The sequence below is a fragment of the Populus alba genome, chromosome 18, assembly GCF_005239225.2.
Source record: "Populus alba chromosome 18, ASM523922v2, whole genome shotgun sequence".
Classification (NCBI taxonomy): Eukaryota; Viridiplantae; Streptophyta; class Magnoliopsida; order Malpighiales; family Salicaceae; genus Populus; species Populus alba.
Genome location: NC_133301.1, coordinates 9154052 through 9172269, shown reverse-complemented (window position 1 = coordinate 9172269; position 18218 = coordinate 9154052). Strand labels below are relative to the sequence as shown.

General features: G+C 34.4%; 2 protein-coding genes across 6 annotated transcripts; one reads left to right on the top strand and one right to left on the bottom strand.

Moving 5' to 3' along the window:
* Positions 1–1299: 1299 nt before the first annotated feature.
* LOC118054138 (uncharacterized) lies at positions 1300–7682 on the top strand. Of its 5 annotated transcripts, none has more exons than XM_035065595.2 (14): positions 1300–1579; positions 2718–2839; positions 2927–3232; positions 3386–3459; positions 3654–3813; positions 3958–3982; positions 4110–4199; positions 5095–5266; positions 5348–5421; positions 5865–5934; positions 6471–6542; positions 6621–6754; positions 7093–7166; positions 7361–7682. In XM_035065595.2, exons 3-14 carry the CDS (start codon positions 3040–3042, stop codon positions 7417–7419), a joined length of 1197 nt encoding a protein of 398 aa, XP_034921486.1. In that variant the 5' UTR covers positions 1300–1579; positions 2718–2839; positions 2927–3039; the 3' UTR covers positions 7420–7682. The 5 variants fall into 5 exon arrangements, with proteins under 5 accessions (XP_034921486.1, XP_034921488.1, XP_073262515.1 ...); XM_035065597.2 differs by having other exon boundaries at positions 2705–2839; XM_073406417.1 differs by lacking the exon at positions 1300–1579 and adding an exon at positions 1657–2616.
* Positions 7683–10714: 3032 nt separating this feature from the next.
* On the bottom strand, positions 10715–18013 carry LOC118054137 (uncharacterized). Its single transcript, XM_035065594.2, has 14 exons — positions 17806–18013; positions 17387–17487; positions 15808–15869; positions 15530–15617; positions 15384–15445; positions 15215–15311; positions 14524–15000; positions 13109–13762; positions 12852–13016; positions 12628–12735; positions 12445–12519; positions 12027–12201; positions 11901–11946; positions 10715–11340 (listed from the first exon to the last, which is right to left on the bottom strand). Exons 2-14 carry the CDS (start codon positions 17483–17485, stop codon positions 11202–11204), a joined length of 2247 nt encoding a protein of 748 aa, XP_034921485.1. The 5' UTR covers positions 17486–17487; positions 17806–18013; the 3' UTR covers positions 10715–11201.
* Between the last annotated feature and the right edge of the window lie 205 nt (positions 18014–18218).

Genomic DNA, 18218 nt, shown 5'->3' with positions numbered 1-18218 from the left:
ACTCATGTCCAAGATTTTACCAGCTATGAATTTTAGAAGTTAGACCAGTTTTAAGAGGTTTTTCATGGTTCACTTTTTTTTTTTCTTTTTCCAAGCTATGTTTTTATTTAACCTTTTTTTAGAGTGTTTTTTTATGGCTTTTTTTTTTATGGGATTATTCTCGGGTTCATGACCAAGGTCATCTGTTTTAAAGCTTAACACGAATTGATTTTATTTTTTTTTGTGTTTTTTTTTTAAATTGATTTATTTCAATATTATTTTTCAATGTTTAATTTATTGAAAATTGATCTTTATATATTTTTTTTTATCAAGTTATCTTCATCATATGTCCATGATCACAAGGTTTTAGGTAATCTGAGTTGACTCTTATTTTTTCCATTTTTTTTTAAATTAATTTTTTTTATTTTTGTTTTTCAATATTAAATTGTTTAATAATTAAATTTTATAATTTTATTTAATTTATTTTGATACATGGTCATATCAAGATTGGATAAAAAAAAAAAAAAAAATTGGTCAGAAAACGGTGAACGGCGGAACACAAATCTAAGTAAAATCTGTAACTTAAAGTTCAAGCATCAAGTAACTTAAATATTAGCTTGAGTTCTAAGCAACAAAAACTAATTTCTTATGTGAGATAACTAATTTGCCTACATGGTAATAATAGCAGTAATTATGATTAATACAAACAAACAATAAAAGTATAGAGCCAGAGGAACGTGATTAAGGAGATACGTACATACTTTCCCAAGAATGTTTTTGTTTTTTTTTAAAACAATTTTAGTGATTTGCTTTGGATAATTACAACTAATTAATTACCAAAACTATGAAAATATACTTAAAATATGTTTGGCTGAAATGTTTCTATTAATTTTTACGTTACAAAAATAATTTTTAAAAAAATTAAATTAAATTAAATTTTTTATTTTAAATTAATATATATTTTAATAATTATAAATAATTTTGATGTGTTGATTTTAAAAATATATAAAAAATATTTTAAATATTTTTAGATAAAAAATATTTTAAAAAATAACCACCCTTTTAAATATAAATAGGATATTGTATATGATGTAATGTGAAGTGTGGTATGATGCGAATAAAATCATTTAATTATTTATTAATAATATATTATGATTTTATTTTAACTAAAAATATAAAGATATAATTTAAATTAAATATTTTATTTAAGAAAATAAAAACTTTCTTTAAGAAACTAAATGAAACGATTTCACTAAAAAAAAACAAAAGAAAAGAGAGATAAGATTATAATCTACTTTCTTGAACTTTAATTTATCGGTTATAATCGTTTGCTTATTCTTGTAGGATACGATGAGTGAAGCTTACGGAGGGAAAAAGGAAGAAAGCAAAGAAAAGGCTCAGAAAAAGCAAACTGCAATCCGCTCTCTTTCTTTCTTTCACTCTTAAAAAAAAACCTGCTTATAACAGACAAGAATTGTAGCACAAAAGCAGAAAAAAGGAAACAAACCAGAAACTCTATGCTGTGCAGTGTCCAAGAGAGATCATAACTTGTTTCAACAAACATCAATTGCTCCTCCGGCTAGATCTCTCGCAACTACTGGTACAACATTCAATGTTTCTTCTTTATACTGAGAATATATATCAAGATCTTGTTTTCTTTTTGTTGTTTTTGAGTTTTTCTAAAGATTGAAGCTGTAAAACTAATAATGCATGTAGATTGGAGGGGAGCCTTGTTTACGTACTGATGAAAGTAAAAGATGATATTCTTGGTGATTGTGCAGTTTTTGTGTTGATTTGCAATTTGGGAAAATAGAATTAAATAATTTGACGAGAAAGGAAAACTTTCGTTTCATTTCCTTGACTCATTTCCTTGAACTTTCCTCCACTTTCTCGGGAAGCAAACAGAAGGGGTGAAGTCATTTTTATTTTTTTTGTTTTTTCTGTTAATAAATAGAAATTAGTGGAGAATCACCTTTGCGTATATGGACTCTGGTCTAGAGGCATCAGCACAGAGTTATTCTTTCTATCTCTGCTCACTACAGAAAAAAGAAAAGAAAGTGACGAGTGACGAGTGCAATTACCAAGATTACCCCCGCCGCTTGTTTGGGACTTGCGTGAGTTTTTGGCACGGAGGGGTACAAAAGTGTTCGTATTATGCAGTAAGACTTGTAGACTTGGAGGTGAAGGAAAGATTCCTTTACTCATCAATGCTCGCACGTCTCCCAAGTATTTAGCACAAATTGAAATTGGATTCCTTTTTTTTCACTGTCGAGAAAGAAAAAAAGCATGTGGTGTGTTGTGATGTCAATTCAATCATACAAATAGCTTTGGATTTAGGAGAAGTGAACATTCGCTATCGATCATGTCACTGTAAAAGCGTTTACGGAATATGGCCGTGTCCCTGTTTTCTTTATAATATCAATCAGTGCATCCATCTCCGTTCATGGATTTAGGGAAAAACTCAATTCATGGATTTTAATTTTCTCTGGGAACTCAATCGAGACAAGGTCCACAGTGAGGGGACTTTTTTGAGTTTTGAATTTCGTCTTAATCGTGTGTAGAGTGTAGTTCATATTTCAGCTGTTGAAAGACCCAAGAAAGGAAAAGAAAACAAATTGTCTGTTTTTTGGGATTTTTGTAAGAATCCTCTTTTTGACTATTATCAAGAAGTCTCCTTTTTAATCAATAGTGCTGGCTGTATTCATAGGCTCTCCATGTGATTTAGACTGATTTTGCAGGAACTGGTCATAGAAGGTTGCCTGCGCAGCACTAATTGACTTTCGAGTCACTGGTGGCTTCAGAAAGGAATTGCACCACAGATCTAGGCTTTTTGTTAGAGAGAACCCAGCAAGACAACAAGGTTTCAACTTGGCTCTTTCTGTTATCACCGAGTCTCTATTTTGCACTGCATTGTAATTGTGCGCACTGATTCCACCTTCAATGGCAGTATATTTGAGCACCTGATTGCATTGCAAAACGACGAATGCATTGAAATCCAGTGAGGTACTATGGTACGTTGATGCTATATGTGATGAAGAGTAGTGCTAGTTTGAAAGTGAAATGGAAAGTGGTGCAGGCATCGCAAATGAGAGGCTTGCCGTGGCACTCAAAGATCCATCATGCTTTGGCCAATTCCGGAATGGTTCCAATCCCTGGATGGCCAGATATGTTTATGGCTTGATCTTTCTGTTTTCCAATCTGCTAGCTTGGGCTGCAAGGGACTATGGCCGTGGTGCCTCAGTGACACTGGAAAGTAAGATTGCGCATTGTTTTTGTTATTCAGCTGCTCATTTGTTAGCTGTATGCTTAAGTTAATTTTTCCCAAGGATTGGCAGAGTTAAAACACCTACCTCCGAATATTTTCTTTTGGTCGCTTGATCTCTCTGGTGTTAAACTGTGGCTGCAGAACTGAAAGTTTGTGCGGGAAAATCTGACTGTTCGGGTGCTGAAGGAGTTCTGCGTGTGAGCTTGGGATGCTTTGTATCCTTCAATTGTAACATTGATTCAAACTGTCTTCTATAGTTGCTTTCTCTAACACCAGAACAATCATACAGAGGAGCTTTATGGTGCTTTCGTACTTTTATCACAAGCCAATTTAAGGGATTCCTTCCGTGAAATAGAGGAATCTTGGAACTAAAATTAATTTTCAAAGCTATACCTTAATCATATTGCAGATATTTTACATAATAATGTTTCTTTCTACTGTTGGTACCTCAAAGTTGCATGGCCGCAGAGATGCATGGCATTCTGGATGGTGGACCGCTAAGATTGCCTTGTGGATTTCCTTGACAATTATCACGTTTTTGGTGCCCTCTGCCTTTTTCCAAATTTATGGTTTGTGCCATTCCGCATTATATATAAAGCCAAATTGCATCTCTCGTTTCCCTTTATCCATTCTAATCCAGTATTTCAATGTTTTGATAATATATATAATCGTACGTTGATGTGATTTTCTTCCTTCCTCTCTTAATTTCGCAGGAGAGATTGCACATTTTGGTGCTGGGTAATTCTCTTTCCTGTTCTCTATCATATTACTGTCAGTTTTTCAGGAAGCTGTAGATGGTTCCTCTGTGTTTTGGCTGCAGAAATCTCTCTAAGATTTTGGTTTACTTTTCACTTTATCGTTTCAGGGTCTTTCTCCTAATTCAGCTAATAAGTGTAATCAGTTTTATTCGATGGCTGAATGATTGTTGTCAATCTGAAAAGAATGCAGCAAGATGGTAAGACTTCTGTAAAGCTAATGCCAATTTAAACTCTTTCTGTGCTTTTCCTAATTGGAACATTTTGTTGATGATCATTGCATGTTGCACAAAACATATTAAGTTTGCAAATAGCCTGTGAACATCATCGCATGCACCCTTTTGTCTCGTGTCTTCCAGCCATAGATTAGATACTGCCAATCAATTAAAAAATTGAAATGAAATAAAATAGAGACAATATCCGATTCATAAAAGCATTTTGAAAATTCTCAGCAAAGATCTACGGATGCTTAAGGTAGGTGAATTTGCTTTCATGGTCTGAGCATTTAGGCGGTCAAAGCCATTGACCCTGTCAGCAAGGAAACTGATGAAAAAACCAAGTGTATTCTTTCTGGCCTTTAGAAAGGTTGCGGAGTTCATAATTCAAAAATAGAATTATAATAATTCCACCAAAGAATACTAGAAAATTTTAAATTGACCAATTTTTAGTGCTTATGCTTCTAAGACAGTAAAATCTGTACAGAATTGCAACTTATTCCTAAGAATACCCAAACCAACTTCACTGCCCAACAGAATCAGACCTTAATCCTTGTATGTCCAAACCAAGTTCATCACAAAAGTATCTATGTATTCCATAGGCTATTGATTAGTATGGACTTTAGAAGGATTTATTTATCACATCTTCATCTCTACAACCTTCTTGGTGATGCTTGTTGATCTGGTCAGCTTGAATCCAGTATATGTCCTGAATAGATTTAGTTAGGCAAGTTGATGCCAGACAATTCCTGGCAAATTATCCTATGAATTTGACAATTGAGTTTTTCTTATCAGTAATTTATCAAGAAATGCGAGTTACCTACTACTTGATAGTTATTTCACCTGTATCAGCTCTAATTTTATGTGATTCGAACTGCAGCCACATCAATGTGATGCTAGTTGCAACTACTTCATATGTAGTATGCATACTTGGGGTCATTCTAATGTACATTTGGTATACACCAGAGCCGTCTTGTTTACTTAACATTTTCTTCATCACCTGGACTTTGGTACTGCTCCAGCTCATGACCAGCGTTTCTCTCCATCCCAAAGTAAAGTCCTACCTGTGCTTGCTTTCAATTGATTGATGCCCTGACATACAGTATAAAGTTACTAATTTCGTCTGGGAACAGGTGAATGCTGGCTTTTTGACTCCAGGGCTCATGGGGCTTTACGTTGTATTCCTCTGCTGGTGTGCCATCAGGAGGTACGCTTCCCTATCTTGTTTACATCTACTGTCTGTAAATTTATGCTACAGATAAATGTTCTTTTAAATTCTCAATCATTTAACGCAACATTGTTGTACAATGGCTACCTGCACTAGTCACTAATTAAAAGCGATCATCAAGGTCGGAGGGCTTTTGTAAATTATTGACTTTACATGACCTGCAGTTCGTAACTTCCAAAAAGCATTAGAATGACAGATAACAATAACACTTGTATACCCCTGCCTTGACAACCTGACGTGAACTTCACCAGAAGCAATTTTTTTTTCCCATAATGCTTTCCATTGCTGAAGCGAAGCTTGAAATGAACTGTTTCTTTCGTTGTTTTTTTTTTTCTTTTATTATAATCGTCGAGTTAAAACAGTAGATTAGTTAATACTAGATTCTTCATTAAATTTGATTTTGTTGCATTTTATGTTTGCAGTGAACCAGCAGGAGAGAGTTGCAACAGGAAGGCAGAAGCTTCAAGAAGAACAGACTGGCTAACCATTATAGTAATCTCAAGATCCTTAAAGTATTTCATTAGTTCTAAACTTAGCAATTTTGACTCAGCTAATGATAGTATATGCTTTTTATATGCCTAAGGAAATTCAAAGCATCCATTATGATCATATTTCCAAAAAGAAAAGAAAACGCTACTGGGACGGGGCTTTCATATTGCCCCTAAAAAGTATATTTGACTTCCATGGATAACCATTGGCCTTAGGTAGTGGACTTGGAAGATCTCTCACTTTCTTAGGGGGAATTATAGTGTCACCCTCTGCTGGAAAGGAGTGGTGAAGGAAACGCTATTTACTTTCTTGATTTGAAAAAAGAAACTAAGAAAATGAATCCCTTTTCCAGGGATGCTATCTCCTGCATGAGCCTATAAAATGGAGGAAAATTGACCTAAAAAAATTAGAACGGTTGAACAGCTGAGCAAACTAATATTTTTGAACCATGAAAGTACTGTTAGTCTTAAAAGCTTTTTGTTGTCAGGATTTCTTGGCATTTTTCTATCTTAATGACAATAGATCTCGTATGTCCACAGAGCTTTATTGTTGCACTGCTTGCTATTGTTATAGCCACATTTTCTACAGGCATTGATTCTCAATGCTTTCAGGTTAGTCCCAAAATCCAATGAAATTTTTATTTTCTATTACCACATCGTTCCACAACTATTGGCTGACAACGGCTGCAGTTCAGGAAGGGGGACACGCAGGATGAGGATGACGTTCCATATGGTTATGGCTTTTTCCACTTTGTTTTTGCCACAGGAGCAATGTATTTTGCGATGCTATTGATTGGCTGGAATACTCATCACATCATTCAGAAGTATGTTGCCTTATCTCAAAAACTTATCCGCCTTTTGTGCATCTTGTCTTCTCATCCATCCTAATGTGGCTGCAGGGTGATTTTCACATCAACTTTCTCTGAACCAAGGAGAAACCACTTAGTATAAGCACCCATTTTCAATTTTTCTTCGATCATTTCAATCAATCTTGAATACAATTTCACTAGTTTTTTTGAGGTCTTTTTAAAATCAGGAAAAAAAAAAATAAATTGCTCTGGGGAAAATTGATGGCGAACGAAAACATTTCGTCCTGTTTATTGAGAATTGGCAAATTCATAGGCGGGATTAAATTAATGTCTCTCACCTTGATCTTGTACAGGTGGACCATTGACGTGGGTTGGACCAGTGCTTGGGTGAGAATAATTAACGAATGGCTCGCAGTTTGTGTTTACTGTAAGTACTTAAATTACAAAAAGAAAAATATTTCTCCATGCATCATTGCTCTTCATTAAAAGATGTATTCTTGGATTATAAAACCAAGAGACCATCAAACTCTTTGCCTGATCTCAAGCCATCATGATCACGAAAAAATAGACGTTATTTATGTTGGAATGAAGAAGAATAGCTCATATAAGATCATTTTGCAGTATGGATGCTGGTGGCTCCAATACTACTGAAGATCAGACGAACAGCAGAACCTGTTTAAGACACACCAAGGCTCTCCAAATCATTTTTCAATTGCTCCTTTCATCTGTTATCCATATGGTAATCACGATTGGAGATAGAAGACATTGTGGTATACTGATCAAGATACCATGCTAGAGCAACGCACAGCACATCTACTGACGGACCTGATTTATTCCTTTTCTTCTTCTTTTTATTGTTGTAACCTGACATTGCAGAAAAGGGAGAGGGAGATTCATATAATTCTGTTTAACTCTTGGGAAAATGATATTTGTGATTTGTGAATATGCTACTGAAGAGCGTATCTTACAAGAACAAGAGTGTAGTTTCCTTCTTGTGCTCGTGAAGTAATCCAGAATCTCGTATAATCAAAGGAAAAAGAAGAAACAGTCCAGTCGCATGGTATGCTTGTTCCCAGTTATAACAAATCTCAAACAACTCTGCTTTTCTAACAAAATCTTGACAGATAAAATATTTCTGTAATCCGAACTTAAAGACGGAAAGAATAGCCTGTAAAATGTGTTTGTGCAGAAGATTGTTTAGAATCATGCCATATAGAATCTCTTTCCTTCCAAACAAAGAACAAATAAGCGCACCAGGCATTTCTAAATACCAGAGAGAGAAGATTTCTTCTGCAAGTTTTGAATAGACCGAAACCAGTTCTTAATCCCAGCTACCGACATGTTTACTGACGTTGTAGTTTTATAAACTCCTGTCCAAAAGAGGATCGATGCTAGTTTGTTCAAGAAAACTAGACATAGATGCAGGGGTCCTTGGAGGTGAGGTCGTGTTGTCGGGTAGTTAAAGAAAAGTAGTTGAGAGAAGCGTGGAGGAAGAGCAGATGATGTAGAGATAGATGAGAGCGCGTGGCTGGTGAGAAGTTAGGGTACAATTAAAGGTGTTGTAATATTGTTCAAAATGGATTTTTAGGGGAGCATGACAACCTAGGAGTCTCATCAAGCACCAAAACAAAAGAAGTGACGTGGAGAGAGAGTGGAATTAGAGAGAAACTCTCAAGTCGCTTAACTGTAAAATTGATCTAAAATAAATAAAATATTAATAGATCTTGAAAATGACACCTAGTCACAAGAATTGAATTATGCAAGTATAAAAGGACACCTAGTCATAATAATTAAGCGTATTTGTTTGCTAATATCATGAAAATTACTAATGTAATGTGTTTTTTTTTAAAAAAATTTATTTTTAATATCAATAAATTAAAATTATTTAAAAATATATTAATTTAATATTTTTTTAAATCAAACATACTTTTAAAATATTCTTAAATATAATTACAAGTGAAAATATAAACAGCCTAGTAACTTATGAAGGATGTGTTTGATGTCATATGTCCAAAAAAACACATAACTCCACTCTTGGAAATATATAAAAAAATGTTAAGGTCACTCTGAATCAACGTTAATGGCTCTATTCCAAACCATCAAAATGTACATGAGTCTTGTTTCATGATGACACTTAGTTTTTTCATTCAGAAAAAAAAAGTTTGATATTAAAAGAGATGAAATACTATATATATATATATATATATATATATATATATAGTATTTTATTTGTTAAGGAAACATGAGACAAAAAGAGTAGAAGAGTAAGGTTTTTTTAAAATATAATTTAATTAATTTTTGAATTAATAATAAATTAAATTATTTAATTATATTTAATTAAAATTATAATTTATATTTGGGCAAACATATTAGAAATCTAATGGATCACACACATTAAAAACTATTAGTTAAAAATTAAATTGAAAACTATTAGTTAAAAATTAAATTGAGATGATTTAATTATATATGACTTGATTAAAATATATTTTAAAAATTAAAGACTAAAATATAACCAATATAGGGATTATATTTATAGACCTAGAAAAATTAAGCAAAGATTTTAATGAGTTAATTTCTAAAATTATCCTAAATTAATATATAAATATTATTCAGGTGGCAAATTGATATTTTACCAATATGTAATGTTTTTCAGATTTTTTATAAATAGTAAGTTATGCCTTTTATTTTTTCAAAGTTGTTTGTTAGACACAAAAGTTATGTAAACACAAAATTAGAACTAACTCTCTGGACATAAAAATCACTCTCTTATAAATAGAAATTTATGAGATTTTTTATTAATAATTTATGTGAATTATCATTGAAGAGTAAAAAATTATACAACTTCTTATTTATAACAACTCAGCCTTTAAAAAGTTTTACAAAACAAAAAAAAAAATTAGATTTTTAAATAACAAACTTTTAAACAATTTTAGATTTATCAAATAAAATCATAAAAAATCCTAAATGATATTTTTATTACTTTGTATATTCTAAACCTAACAAAAACTTTATAAAATCATTTCAAATGAAAATACTAGAAATTGATTTCATGAAGTTCCATCAGCACCGGATACATATAAAACGTAAGTTTTGGAGTGCAGACACGAATCTCAATAATAATTTGATTACTTTATTAATATTGGATTTATTTGAAAAACAACCTATACACATTGAACAAAATCAGGGAACTACCAGGTCAAAGACGGCGCCGGATAAGGATCAATAGAAGTTTTGAACTATTACAGTGAACGTTGAGCTGGTGCCAAACTAGCTTTTGATAGCAAGCAGCTACAACAAAACGTTTTTTGCTCATCATGACACGTGACTAGGTTGTCCTTACTCTGGAAACCACTTATCTGTGTTTGGTATTTTGTTTACACAGCTTATTTTTCTAATATGCATTTAATTAAATATAGATGATGTTTTTTTAAAAAAAATATATAATTTTAACATAATCATACCAAAATCATAAAAAAAAAAAAAAAAACACTTAACAACAAATCAAATTTAATAGCTTTTCGAGTCAAATATATGCAAAATCACTTGTGTTACCTAATACACAACTGTGTTTATTTTTACAATTTAATAAAAAATATTATTTTAATACTTTAAAAAAATAAAATATTCCTTCTACATCCTTTCGTCTAAACTTCTGCTTCCACTTTTTGGTTGAAAAGCATGCTTCTCGGCTTGTTTTTCAAATCAAGAAGACAATAGTAGGTTAGACCTGGGGCCTTGTGACAAAAAAGTGTTCTGCAAGTTTTGCGGCGAAATTATCCTCAATATAATATATATTTTTTTATTTTTTAAAATTTATTTTTAATATCAATATATCAAAACAATTTAAAAACATAAAAAAATAAATTAAAAAAATAAATTTTAATTCTTTAAAAACACACTTTTAAAACACAAAATCAGAACTTAAACATGCTCTAAAATAGGGTACAAGGACGAAAGCCAAAACCCAACGGTATCTTGCAGAGAAACCATCTCAATATTCCAAAAATATATGTGCACACAAACTGTACTGTAATGATCATTTCATAAACTTCAGCAGACTCAACAAAAAGCTCATCGGAATGAGGAAGAGATTACAAAACCATACACTGAAAAAATGATACAACCTGAAGAAACGGCAGACAGCACTCGGAGAACCCCATGAACAATGCAAAATATCTATAAACACTACAGCAGCATGAAAGTTAAACTTAGATCCCCATGCTGGTGTAAACACTTTTAATTATAGTTGCTCTCTCTCTCTCTCTCTCTCCATCCCTCCCTCTCTCTAAACTAAGCTTCTCTGACAATTGATCAGATGAACAGTGGGCACTCTTTAATTTGGCTGGATCAATAGAAAGTACATTATATCAAACCAGAACTAAGTTCCACCCAGCGGCATGGCGTGAGGCATCAAGTAGATGCTTCCCTAAACTTGGGTATAGCAGGAATAAACCTTTTACTTTCATCCAAAAGGATTTCCTCCAACAGAAGAGAAAGGCTGTGGGGCTGGAGGGGCAGAGAATCTACCAGCCACCTGTTGATCCATATTCACGGCACCAAAAGCAGCACCATCACCGCCAAAGCCACCTCCTACTTGATGCCTGTACCCAAAAAATAGAAAAGAAAAGAGAATTAGAAACCTCGATAAGTGGAAGGTCTAAAATGGTAATCAAAGCTGCCAATACTTACCACGGATAATTCTAAACTTCAGACAAGAAACTAAACCTTGCAGAGGTGGAATATTTAATATTTAGGAATGAATACTAATTTAAAGCTCTACCAACTGTAATTGATCCAGTTCAACCAACCATTCAACGAGAAAATCACTAACCCTTGTTGGTAAATGAACATTTACTTAAGTGGATTGTGAAACTACAGTTCTCTAGAAATAAATTATCTTCCTCACACGTTGATGCGAGACCCTCATGTGATCACTACATGACTGTGAGAGAGGGAGCCCCACGGTATTGTAAAATCACACGCTTTGTGTAATAAAACTAGTAACTGAGGTAAACAGAAAAATTCAAAACCAAAAGGCATAACATAAACACAGCCGGTTACAAAAATAATAATTATGAATGACTGTATAAAATTCAAAAAGTAGGGATGACATTCGGGAGATAATATTCAGACATAAAATACACCAAGAAAAATAACTTACCCTGCAAACGGCATACTACTCGGTGCTTGTTGAGCCACATATGCCCCTGAGATTTTCAAATTACTCAGCACAAAATAAACAACCAAGCAGAGGGGAGAGAGAAAGAACAGGAATTGAATTATATACTTGGATGTATAGATGAAGAATAAGGTGGTGCCTGGGAAGGCAATGCTGGTGGATAAGGAGATGACTGGGGTGACATCCATACTGGTGAGGGAGTACCAAGACTGGAAGCATGTTGTAAGCCTGAAGAATGTGGCATATTTGGTAGAGCAGCATGCAAAGGCGTCATTGAAGGAAACTACATCACAGGGACCACATATCATCGAAGTGGCAAAACAGATTGATATCCAATCATTTTCAACTCACAATTTCATCCCCTATTCTGTTATTGATAAAATAGAGGCCAAAAGAAGCACAATTTCATACATGCATTTACTGAAAACATTATAGCATCATTTTTACAGCAGAGTAATTCAATCAAATAAGACCAAAGGATATGCACATATTGAATTTTAAAATGAAATGAAGTAAAATCACATACATGTTGGGCTTGAACTGGTTCACTGAGATCAAAAGGGTTTGCTGACTTAGGTGGCTGGAGAAAAGTTGGGATAGACTGTAGTTAACAGAAATACAACTATGATTAATTTGTCCAGGAGTTACGTACAAAAAACTGTAAAACATGAAAAAGATTGACTCATCATATTTGGGTTAATAAGCATACCGCTGGAACACTATTATATTGAGCAGTGAAACCCATACCACGAGCTGGACCAGATGGCCACCCTGGAATCGCTGCAGGATAAGGTGAATATGTTGCAGCAAAAAGATCCTGTACATAAATTCAACATTCATTGAAGAAGCAATATGTAACCATAAAAACTATTAGAATATTCAATGAAACCTCATAAAATAATGAAACGAGATTGAACAGAAAAATGCAATTACCACAGGCAGTTCTCTTCTACCAGTTGGTTTAACTTCCACAGCTGATGGTTGTGATAGACCAGCAGACATTACTCCTGATGAAGGATTTAAGACAATTGGAGGAGTTCCTGCATACGGTGTCGTCAAAGACACTTGCACATTTGAGGCAGGAGACACATTCCAGATCTGCCAAAAAAATCCAGCAGGTGATGACAATTAAATAAACATGCAATAATATCTGACAACATACAGCACAAAAACCACACTAGCAAGCCCACCTGATTCCCTGAAGTTAATGGTGGGGTAAATTGTTGAGTAGTAGAATGACCAGTAGAAACAGGGAATAAAGAAGGTTGCTGATGCTGCACACTAGGCCACTGCCCTGCTTCTGTAACACTGGTAAATGAATTACCACCATTGACAGGCATAGCAGGTGCCAATCCTGGGGCAGTTGCTGAAACACCACCAGCATGTAATATTGACAAGTTATTAACTGGTGTGGCTGCAGGAGCAACAGAATTGAAGGGCAACATCGATGTGTTCCCTGCAGATGCAAAAAGGGAAGCATTTGTTGGATTGCCCACAGCTGCTGTTGCAGGAGCACCAGCACCACTGTGTAATCCCAATATATGACCAGGTCCAGGTACTGGAACTGAGAGTTGTGAGAGAACAGATTCCAGTGGATTTGCTTTTGGAACCTGAGATGCTTTATTCTCAGGGGCAAAATCAAAAGAAGCCCAATTGTTGTCATTGGTAGCACTTGGAGAATGCGCAATTGATTGAGGAATTGTAGCTTGTTGTGCTTGAGGAATTGAGGCGGCAGCAGGAGGTTCAGGATCAGCATCAAAATCAATTAAGCTTACAGTATTCTCCACTTTTACTTCTGTTGGATTCCCAGTAGCAGATCCCAAGCTACTGGAAGATGCAGTTCGCTGCAATTAAAAGTAACAATGCTCAAACACTGTTTCTTATTCTTTTTCCCTTAACAGTTTCTGTTGTTTCCACCCAGAATTTTTTTTTTTAATAAAATAACCAAAGACATCCAGAATGTAACAGATAATGAAAGCAAAGATCAGAGCTAAGCAGGTGAATACAGAGGATGTGAAATATCTGTTTAAAGATTATCTCTCTCTTCTGAATTTGAGAGAGAGAGAGCATGCAGATAATTTCTAAGTAAAACTAAACTACTTTAAAAAAGCAACAAGTGACAAGGAAAAGCGAATAATGGAAGAAAGGCAACCGACCATTTTTTCACAGAGAATGATAAGTCAATCCAACCACAAAGTGAAACAAACAGTAATCAGTAGACTAGGTTTCCTTCCTTCAACATTATGACTAACTATAGCCCAACCAGCATACAATTAAATTAAATTGGGTTTCTGGAATTTAACCCTGCAACTGAAGCTGACAAACAAACTCCAACTAATGGAAAATAGGTTCACAGGCTCTTGTTTAAATTTTATCAAGACCAAAACTCAACATGCAAAATAACTTCTTGGAATGAAACATAAGATCTGGAAGAGGGAAAGGCACTAAATGCACAAGATTTGTCTGGCAAAAACATAGATGTAATAATTCTTAGGATCATGGACATCTAAGAAACGATAGATTGCAGAGCGAGTTAGAAGTGGACAAAAGAAGCAGAAACAAGAATGGAAATTTGAAAACACAGCTTTATGGAACAGAGCTTTACCTGCGTAGGAGCAGAGACATCAACAGGCCTTGAAACAACGGATTTAGGAGGTTCACTTATACGAAGAGGCACTACATTATCTCCCAAAATCTCTCTGACAGGACGTACCATAGGGGGGCTGGAAGTGTCCTCTTTTGGCCGCTCAGGTGACCTGCCTTCCAGTTTCGGATCTCCATCAGATATCCTTCGGTCTTCCACTTTCCTGCCATTTCCAAATCTATCCTCTCGACGCCAATCATTGATCATTTCTGGACGAGCGGGACTTCTTTTGTAATCATTATACTGTCGACTTTCTTGATCATATCCAGGACTTCTTCTTTCATCATAACTATATCTTGAATATTTATCATCACTTCTTCCGCCAGGACTAGACCTTTCATTGTAACGATGTTCATGTGTATCTTCATATGGTGGACTTCTAGACCCTCCTTGATATGCATCAATTTTCCTATTCTCAGAGAAGTCTTCTTTGTTATCCTTCATGACATCCAAGGAGAAGAGGTTTTAATAGGAGATCCAACAAAAGCCAAAACATATTTATTGCCATAAAGGACATGCACACGCACATGGACACTGACACACACACACACACATATATATAAGCTCCCTTCTATAAATACTCGAATACTTGTTGATGCAAGTGATAGTATCAAGAAAAATCAAAACTAGGGAGAAAGAGAGGGCATCTTACCATCTTCATACTTGGAGGCTTGCCATAGTTCCTCTCACCTGTATATCTTCTATCCACATAAACATGTTTTATAAAGTCTCGAAGTCTCTCAACATTACTGGCAGCAAAAGAGCAAATCAGAACTGCGATGATTTTTAAGATGTGAGACACAAAAATAAGCAAGTATAACCTGCTGTCAGGGGCAGACTGGCGTTGTGAATCCCATTCTTTAAAATAAATATCCCTTGCACGCTGAGAAAATAAAATGAGACAGAAAACAGTCAAGACAAGCAAAGTGAAACTCTAAGATTTGGGGGGGGGGGAGGTGTATTTTACCTTGTTTCCTCCTTCTTGAAGAGCAGCAACTTCTTGTGAGGTGAATTTGGCCATTGATACTGATTTTACTCGATGTGTAAACTCCCGGCTACAGATGGAATGGCAAGTTAGTACAAGCAACTTGATCTCTCTCACTCTCACAGAGCCCTCTCCCCAAAACTACCCGCAACATTATGCATCTCAACAAATACTAAGAAATACACATGAACACCCAACAGAAAGCAAGCAGCTGCAAAGAAATTGGATAGCAATGTATAGCAAAGCATATTCATACTCACTGTATTCCACTACAGGTGGTGCAAACAAATGTCCAGAAGTTTGTGCAAACATACTGAGGTCCCTGCTCAATGGGAAAATATATATCAGCACTTTTGTAAGGAAAAAAATGCCAGTTTTCCCCAAAAGGAAGAATTGTAACGGATATACACTACAAATCTTATGACACCATTATTCCAACCACCATAAGAACATTTTTATATCAATGTTGTCACAAATAGGAAGAATAAAACAATTCACTTTCCTATATTTGCTACAGAGCTACAATCTTCTTCTCATGAGCAAGCATCTAACATGAGATGAATTAAACAATTTCTTTCTTGATTGCAAATCCATGAAATATAATAACAGCAAACTTGTGGTGCAATAACAAAACTGTTTTAATCACACCATATTAAGCAATGCTCAAGATTGACAATAAAGAATAAAAACAAGCAATGCACTGCAAAGTCACAAATTGTATGATCATTCAATAATAAAAACAAGAAATGCATTGAAAAGTCACAATTAGTGTGACCATCCAATCTCAACCTTCATGCATGAATGAGGATCATACATATGCGTGACAAAAGAATGAGTATAGTTAAAAGTCACATAGTTGAATCTGTTTCTGGCATTTTTCTGGTTAAAGATTGTCTTACTTTTCATATCACCATAGTTTTTTTCTTTTTTCTTTGAGTCAGGGTATTGCTATAGGAAAATTTTTGTTATGATGTAGAAATCAGTTTCCTAAAGCATCAGAAATGTTTTTATGGTAATGATTGGATCTCTAGTCCAGAGTTCATGTAATTTTCAAATTACAACATAAATTATGGATCATTTGGGACAGAGCACCAATACCCATGTCAACCATACAAGTCAATTCGGGTAAAAACCAAACTAACATCACTTGGATCATCTACTGGAATTCTTTATAATCGTAATGGAAAAGCACACATGTATGTATCTAAAATATCTAGGAAACCATGCAAAAATGTTATGTTTGGACATTTTACATTCAATTGACAGATTTTTCCAACACTTATGTGAGCTGTGTTTTATTCAATTAACATGTCTTTAGATCTGCCAGCAGGAGTAGATATTCCTAAATCCTAACACTAGATTAATGAAGAAATTACCAAATCTTCATTTGTTTTTCTCCTTTTATATAATATAGGGGAGCAATAAAATTTATCGAAGTCAAACTCACTAACAGTTGGGTTCCCTTAAGCATTCTTTGGTAAATATGGATCTGAAAAGAGCTTATATTAAGGAGCATACAATATTTCTCAAGCCCACCATCACAACCACTTGCTACCAATTCCGTTAACTCATTTTACTTATTCAGAACCAACATTGCAAGCATTTGTTTCTTCTTCTTCTTATGCCTTACAAGTTCCCCACATACAGCTTTACCAAAGCATTACCTTAAGCCTTACTTTAAGATTATTTCAACAAACAATGTTAAAAAAATATAGCAAAATTAAACTCGCTAAGACCAACTCAGCCGCACCATTCCATTTCTCAAAGAACAACACTAGGCAAAAGTAATGCTAATAATTTCAAAAAGAAAGAAAGGGAAGTAGCAGTAAGAAAGAGTACCAGACTGTTACAGTTGATACATCTGCGATTCTCTGTATGTTTGAGAAGTCCACGAATTATGCGCTCATTTTTTTCATCCTCTTTTAGTCGATTCGCCATTTCTAACACCAGATTTCAAGAAACGTTCAATTAATAGCAAACTTCATTAACTAAACACTGAAATTTTGTACGGAATATCAACAATAAATCCAATCAAAACAATTTCTTTTCAATTTTACGTTGATGCAAAGCAGAGAAGACTAACAATAAATCAAAATATTTTTTAATTTCAGTTACTAAGCAAGCAAAGAAAACGTCCATGAAACGACACAGTAAGGCATCTAAAAACGACGGATCTGAAGGAAAGAAAGCTAGCAACACAAAAATGAATTGCTGCAGCAACAGTTCACAATTCGAAAAAAAAAGAAAGAGTAACGGACCTGGAATTGGGTAGAGGTAAGTGTAGTTGCAGAAAGTTGATTATACTTAGAGATCCAAAGCAAGCTTCCACTGACCTTAATTGGATGAATAACAGAGAGAGAGAAGCAGCAGATCCTTTTCAGGGAAATAACTATAGGTTCGTGCTTTGGACAGCTAAGAAAGTCTGCTTTTTTCCCAAATAAAATTAAAATGCTGCAGACTAGTAAGAGAGAGAAAAAAGGGGGGTTGTGTAAGAAACTGTAAATAAGTGTAATTGGATAGTTTTATTTTGGTCCCTGTAAATTCCCCTATATTTCAATTCTACTCTTATATTTCGAGATTCTCTAACTGTTTCGTAAGAACCCAATGATAACCTAACATCAAATAATCTATTTTTATAATTTGGATTTATTTTTAATTCTTGAAGTTATTC